The sequence below is a fragment of the Pteropus vampyrus genome, unplaced genomic scaffold (genome assembly GCF_000151845.1).
Source record: "Pteropus vampyrus isolate Shadow unplaced genomic scaffold, Pvam_2.0 Scaffold300, whole genome shotgun sequence".
Lineage (NCBI taxonomy): Eukaryota > Metazoa > Chordata > Mammalia > Chiroptera > Pteropodidae > Pteropus > Pteropus vampyrus.
In genome coordinates, this window is record NW_011889081.1 from 2,521,071 (window position 1) to 2,528,542 (window position 7,472).

The following is a 7,472-nucleotide window of genomic DNA, read 5'->3' on the forward strand; positions in this document are numbered from 1 at the left end:
GGACAATGGCCCTGTCAGAGGACAACCCGGAGTTTTCTCTAGGCCTGGCTCAGCTGGAGACCAAACCCCCCTGAAACCCCTCTTCATCTGACTGGTGTCCCACCGCCAGCAGTTGTATTTCCCGTTGCCCTTTAACTCCTAAAGCATCTCCAACGGATTCAGCTCTAAACAAAGTCTGACCTGTTCAGCAATGCCTATGGGCCAGTCACCATGGAATACAAAGAGGCATAACCCAAATGATTCACACCTCAGGTGTTTACAAAGCACTTCTGAGAAGGCGTATTATATCTAGCCTGTCCATAAGGGAACGCAGAAGAGAAAAATAACCCAGGACAGTTGAAACGAATAATGCAGACACAGCCCCACTGGAGGAAGCCCCGGGAGGAAATGAGAATTCACACTTGGGCTGTATAAAGAGAACGTCATGGCAGCAATGGGCCTAGAGTCAGAATTTGAGACAAAAAGGTCAGGGTTTGTGGGCTTGGGGCTCGGTGAGCTGTGGGTCCCAGGCTCAGTCCTGACACAGGGAATGTGAAGACTTAGGGGGAAGGACCTGTCGTAGCCCAGTTCCCCAGCTTCCCTAAGAACCTGTCTGTCCACATCTTAAAAAGCACTGCTCCCACATGGCTTCAGAGACTGAACTCCCCACCAGACAGTCTGCATTTATCAGCAAGAGACCACAGGCACTCTCCCAGTGAACTGCAAACCCATCAGGTTCCTGAGAGGCTCCAGGTCTTTTGTTTCTTCGAACTCCTCCTCCTTAAATCTCTCCACCTAACCCTCTGCCCTAGTGCTGCTGCCTCTGCAAGCCCAGGTGCTCAATAAACACTAGTAAATGCCCAGCAGGAAATCTTCCACTAGGCCATTGCTTATGTTCAGCCCTACGATTATCTGCCAAGTATGCTTTCATTAATCTTAACCAGGAGGTCAGGGCTTGAGAATTTTTAGTGTCAATCAACATCCTGTTTCTTTCATCGTGTAATTACTAGTGTCCCACTCCTCCAATCACTGCCCCCACCCCGCCCTGAGATTCCTCCTCACTCAGGGTTTAATTATCTAAGAATGAATCTCTGGGACATTCTTTCATCAGAACCAAGGGAGGAAAAAACTGAGGACACCAAGTGTCTTATACATTTTCTCATTTGAAGTAAAACACTCTACTACTATGACTAATATGAATTAGCATTACTCTTTCTGGCAAATTCACATTATCTGTGACTAAAACTCTATTTACTATCAATTCTTTTTTGGGACAGAAACTGTATCTGCAGCATTATCTTCTTGTTCTAAATTTCAGTTTTACATTTTGGATAACAAATGTAGTTAAGTGGAAGATGAAATAAAAAAGCAATGACAATGTAGATAAATTCTAATACAGTACCCTCCCCCAAAGGGCTCCTATTACAGTAAAGCGTAATTTTTTAAGTAGTCTCGAAACAGTAAAATAAAGGGATGAATTTACTTAACTGTGCAAGCTATAGTCAGTTGTCCTTGAATCAACTATTTCAGGCCTGAATAGACAGCCATTGCCTCAAAACACCCCAATGGACATGAGCAATTTAAAATCTGACTCAATATACAAAACAAGAACAGCCTGAGTAGAAATGCTAGTGAATGACCACTAAGACCCACTGTTTAAAAAGAAAAACAAAACAGTAAAACATACACCCATGCTATAAAAGGAAAATCACAGCTAACAAAAGCCTATTTCTATCCTGGAGATGACTGTCATTTTCTGGGAGACCAATTCTCTTAGAGAGTTGTCAAATAAGCAATGAAAATAGCTGAGGGTGTGGGGTGGGGAAGGAGAGGACCAGAGGGCTAGCATCTCAAACTCTGATTTCTATCCATGATGGGTGGTTTTGTGGTAACTCAAGAGTTCTCATTTTCTGGTCATAAGGTCATGTCACTCTGAGGATGGTCTCTGTCAGGCTTCTCGAACTTTAACTATCCGAATCTTTCTGGGAAGCCTTATCTTTGGCAAATGATGGGCAAGACACAAAGCCAAGTATAATTATGCAGGCCCAACTGAAAGATTCAGGAAAGTAAGAATAAAGCTTGTGAACGCCCTAGGATAAATATAGGTAAAAACTACTTTTTTAACAGCCTTTCATGAGTTTCAGTACTGTACAGTTTGTACAGCTTCCAGGACACCCTTCCTCTGCCACAGAAGTCTTTCAAAGTAAAGATAATCAACAAAATAATTTCTATTAACATCTGGACAACAGTATGAGCATTAAATTTGATAAAAGACAAGCGGCAAACCAACCTAGAAATTCCTATTCTTTTGCGAGGGCAGTAGGAAAATTAGTATAATTAGAAAGCAGATAAAATGATTTCCTACTTGGCCCTTCCTTGACACTCCTAAGACATCCCTTAATATGAGCAACATTCTTTTTAAAATATCACTCTATGGACAGCGCCTTCTTAGTATGCTGAATGGGGTGCGTGTTGTAGCCGAAAACGATGGAGCGCCAACTCTCTAAATGCAAGTCACTGGGAAAGGCAGGCCACTGTGTCACCCCCCCACACACACACACCACCCCCCTCCGCGTCACCCTTAAGTCAAACCTCTGGAATGTGAAAAGGTGAAAAGAACGCAAGAGTTCTCCGATTCCAGAGCCAGTTAGTACACTGGGACGGAGAAAAAAAGGTATTCACACACCACCGGCAAAAGGATCTAGGGAGAAAAAGAAAGTAGATCCAGAGCAAAGTCCGGGTTGTGGGAAACCTCCTCCGCGGAAGAGCAGTGAGGGCGAGAAAAACACGCTCCGAAGTGGAGTAGCTGGGATCCTCAAGGGTGGTGGGCGCTAGGGCGCCATTGTCTCTCCCGAGCCCCAGACAGGGAGATGGAGGCTCGGGTCGAGCTAGTGACGAGGGGAGCATAGGGCTGAGAGCCCGGGGCGTGTCTTCTCAGCGCGGGCCAGGTCGGCCCGGACCCGGCTGGCCGGCCCGCGCGGACCTCACCTTGTCCGAGTCCAGGTCGGGGTCGGCCTGGCACAAACGGTACAGGAAAGATTTCGGGTCCCGGCACAGCGTCTGCCGGGTAGTGAGGAAGTAGGTGCCGCCGACGTTGAGCCGAACCCACTTGGACACGCTGCCGGGGCGCTGGACTAGAGCGCCGAGTCCTGCGCTGCAGCGGCGGCACAAGCCAACCCCCAACCCCACCCCGTGGCCGCTTGGGGCCGGCTGCAACAGCTCGCAGTGATTCTCCGCCATGACTCCCACCAAGCCCCACCACAGCTCCCCACAACCGGAAGCGTCCGGCCTTTAATAGCGTCCTCCGAGCTCTGTCCCGCCCACGGGTACGCCCTCGTAAAGCGCCCGCACCGGCGTCACGAGGGAGGCGAAAGTTCCGGCCCGGAAAAGTGGCCGGTCATGCCCCCTTCCGGCCGAAGTCGTGCGCAGCGTGATTCCGGAACGCTGACGCGGGAGGGCGGCAGAGGGGGAAAACGCCGGGTCCAGAAGGGCTCGCTCCTAGTTGCGACCACGCCCAGTCCCACGCCAAAGGAAGAGCTACGCTAGCGAGTGTTTGCACTTTACATGCTTTTTAAATTACAAGACAACCGCGCATACATGTAAATTTCATCATCCGTTAACTACATCTAAATCACAAGCTTTTGAAAAGAGAAATAGATTCGTTAAATTATGAAATGATTAAATCATGGGCTAAACAAAATTTATATGATAAATCTAGAAAAGACTTGTAAAATATAGTTTACATTAATTATTCACATTCAAAGCTGTACAAAAACAACATGGTCTTTGAACATGAATTCAATCCAAATAATTCATGTGTTAGGTTTTAAATAACACAGACTGAACTAGAGGCCAATAGCCAGTAAATAACTTTACGTAAGAATAAAAATACAAAATTGTATATCCTAATGTCATTGCATTGTTTTCATAAGGTTTTTGTTTTTTTTTAATTCTGGCTTTGCCTGTACACCACAGTTACAGCTACAGACCAGGTATAGAATATTACACATGTTCTGACTGCCACCAACCTGAAAGACAGCTAACTTACTATTGATTCATCCCATTTTGTATTAAGAAACAGATACAGCAGCTGTAATTACTGCAAAATTTAAATTTGCCAACATCCAGTCAAATTTATGATGGAGATAGAGGCTTTTTACTAGCAGAATGACCCTTATTCATAGTCATTCAGCTAGACAGGTTAGACTACGGTGGATCACACAGTTTAAAAAAGTTTGCCTTTCATAAAAAATTCTCTGTACATGAAGTTTGGTGTTTCTTCATATCGAAGAAATGAGTTATGGGGAAAATTCAGGTATTCACATAGGCTTGTTTAGTGGCCCACCACGGCTGTCTGAGCCGGAGATAAAACTGCTCTTTGCTAGAACAACCTCCTCTCCAGACCAGTCTTCCACAGGCTGCCTGATTTACAATCCCGCAACCTTGGGCAATAGCCTGTGCCCCTCAGAGGCTCTGGGAGTGACTCCTGCCCTGATTTGAAAGTACTTGCCATGTAGGCTGCCTCAGAGGCCAGGGCCACACCCACTTGAGTCACCATCAGTTCCCATTAGGTTTGGATGTGAAAAAGAAACAATATGGAAAAACGTATATGGCAACATCTCCAAGAATAGTATCATTGCCAAACTCTCCCAGTGGCTGCAGCCTCTGCAGTCTGGGCATGGAACACGCTCAGGCTCTGGACTGGCCAAGGAAGGGGGCGCTTGGAGTGTCATAGGAGGGCTAGAGACCTAATTCTGCACATTTCAACTGTCATCTCTAGCAGAGTCAAGTGGCACATAGCACAGCACCTAGAAAAATCTTCTGTGCATTTTTCCTGTCAGAATAAATGGGCCCCAAACTAAAGTGAAAAAATTATGAATGAAACCAAATTTGGGTAGTCTGGACTTAAACACAATAGCCACAGAAATGACTCTGCAGAGCTGTGCTTCTCTCTGCAGAATTTATACATCACATATGCCACTCCATTTGGATGTAGAGGACTCCAAGTATGACACATGACAACCCAGCCCTTAAAAAACATGATCGGCCCAGATGTACCCTCAGGGTACTTCCCCAGGTGAACACCTGTGTCCAGGCCATGAGCAGTGAGCCTTAGAACATGTAACGGGCTCGGACCTGTGGCTGACAAAACATGAGGTTCATCCTGGGAACTGCCAGGGCTACACTAAAGTGCAATCTTCATGGAAAGAGTCCACCACCATGTGGTCCCAGTCTTAAGAAGTTTTGGGCTCTGATGCATATTCTGTTCCAGTGGCTCTCAACTGGAGCGATTCTGCCCCCAAACGGGACCCTTGGCAATGTCTGGAGACATTTTGAGTTGCCATAACTGGGAGAGAGAGTGTGTTACTGGCGTATACAGGGTACGAGCAGGGGTGCTATAACATCCTGCAATGAACAGGACAGCCCCCACAACAAAGGAAGATTAGACACTAGTGTCCAGAATTCCTGGTAGAGAAATCCTGCTCTATCCTTGTAGACTCTATTCTCTCTCCCCCAGGAATAATCACACCAGGAATTCAGTGACCACTCTCAAAGCACTCAGCACTAGGTCAGGTCCTGTGTGCAGCTCGGTCTTGCACAATCTTTAGAGTAGGAGGGAGAAAAGAAGCCCAAGCACAGGAAGCTGGGATCCACAGAGGTAGCTGTGCCCAAGTTGAAAAAGGAATGTTAAATTCTAATGTTCTGTGTGACTCATAGAACGTAGCAGAAGTGATGCTGTATCATTTTTGAGATTAGGTTATAAAAGTCACTGTGACTTCCATCTTGGGTGTGCTCCCTTTCCCTTGAAACATTCATGCTGAGAAGTCAGCTGCCATGACGTAACAACACCCAGCCAGCCCTGTGCAGAGGACACCCTGGTAGGGAACCGAGGATTCCACCAACAGCTAGGTAAATGGGTGATCTTGGAAGTGGATCTCCCAACCCGTCAAACCTTTAGATTACTGAGTCCTGGCCAATATCTCAACCGCAAACTCATGAGAGACCCTGAACCACAACTACCCAAACTGCTCCTGAATTCGTGACCGAAAGGAAACATGAGATATATTGTTTATGCCTTTAAATTTTGTGATAACTTGTTACACGGTGCTGGATAACTAATACACTAGCTGTATGACATTAGGTTCCATAGCCTCCAAACCCCATTTTCTCCCATGCCATGAGGGTTATAGAAGTGACTGAATAATACACGAATGAGCATAGGGCAGGTGCAGGCTCAGAGCCTGGTTGGCAGTGAGTACCCCTCATACTGCCCGTGTACATAAGGCAGCCTCCCAACCCTGTCCCTTCCAGCCCCACCCCAGGACAGTTATGATCATCCTCCTGGCCCTCCCTGGGCGGAACTTGACCTCACAATGTCAGGCCAAGCCACTGCACTCTTGGCCTGAGGTTGCCCTTTTGCCAGGGACAAAGGCTCCAGGAATAAAGGGACAGAGAACAGCTGGGGGCTGTCCCACTCCTTCCTCCAGACAGGGATCCAATGAACTGCGCTAGGCTGGGTGAGTCCATCACCCCTTCTGCCCACTGTCCTGGGAGGGGCAGCCAGACCGGACCCACTCTTCCCCAGGGAAGAAGAGTGGCCTGGCTTGGGCTGGCTTGGCATTCGCACACTAGCTGTCATTGAGACTCCTCTGAGAATTGAGATCTGCCCTTCCTTCCTCTTTCAGCTGCCCCTCCCCGCCCTGCCTCTGCTACCTGCTCAGCTGCCTTCTTCAGAGCTAAGGCCTCCCTGGCTCCCCTCACCTCTTCCCCTGATGGGCTCCATCTGCTGTTCCAGCGGGCTCTAGCAGTTTCCTTTTCCTCAAGTATTTTCCCCTCCCTATTCTCTTTGAGTTACTCAAGAACTACATGGCCATGCTATGGTATAATAGATTCTAATTAAAAAAAAAAAAAAAAAAGTTAAATGCTCCCAGTTCATATTCTGCAACTTGCTGCTTTGCCTTCAATCTCCTCTCCAAGCTGTGACCTGTTCTTTTCAGTAGCTGCAGAGAGTTCTCCAGCATGAATGAATCATAATTTATTTACAATTCTCTTGATAAATATTTTGGTGGGTTACGTTTTCTTTTTTTCTTTCATGTTGCATTCAAGTTATGCTGTCATGACGATCCTTGCACAGCCTTATATTCATGAGAGAGAACTTCTTTGAATTTCTACAAAAAAGATATACCCATGTTATTAACTTTTATTTGTATCAATGGTGAAGAGGTCAAATAGTTCCCAAGGGGTTTGTGATGAAAGACAACAAGCTCCTGCCTCATCTTTCCCTACTCATTCCCCGCTGTACTGGTTTGTGTTCTTCCTTAGACTTATGTCCATCTTTCTAAATAATCTTTGTACTCTATGTCAATTTATCACTTGTAGTCATTATCTATTGCTTTCTGTTAAAAGGGAAGGATTCAGGTCTCTCATAATCACTTCTATCTCTGGGTCCTGTCAAGGTGGAGTATGATAATTACCAGTTGAATCTGAGCATC

General features: G+C 46.4%; 1 protein-coding gene and 1 long non-coding RNA gene across 2 annotated transcripts in view; both read right to left on the minus strand.

The window, feature by feature from the left end:
- Positions 1-3,254, minus strand: part of KCTD5 (potassium channel tetramerization domain containing 5) — a 22,388-nt gene extending 19,134 nt beyond the window's left edge. The window contains exon 1 of the mRNA XM_011376611.2: positions 2,968-3,254. Coding sequence (XP_011374913.1) covers positions 2,968-3,219 — 252 coding nt within the window. The 5' untranslated portion in view covers positions 3,220-3,254. The remainder of the gene's footprint in view (positions 1-2,967) is intronic.
- Positions 3,255-6,856: 3,602 nt separating this feature from the next.
- LOC111730056 overlaps positions 6,857-7,472 on the minus strand; it is a 3,100-nt gene continuing 2,484 nt past the window's right edge. Inside the window, exon 2 of the long non-coding RNA XR_002776544.1 lies at positions 6,857-7,148. This is a non-coding gene — a long non-coding RNA (uncharacterized LOC111730056). The remainder of the gene's footprint in view (positions 7,149-7,472) is intronic.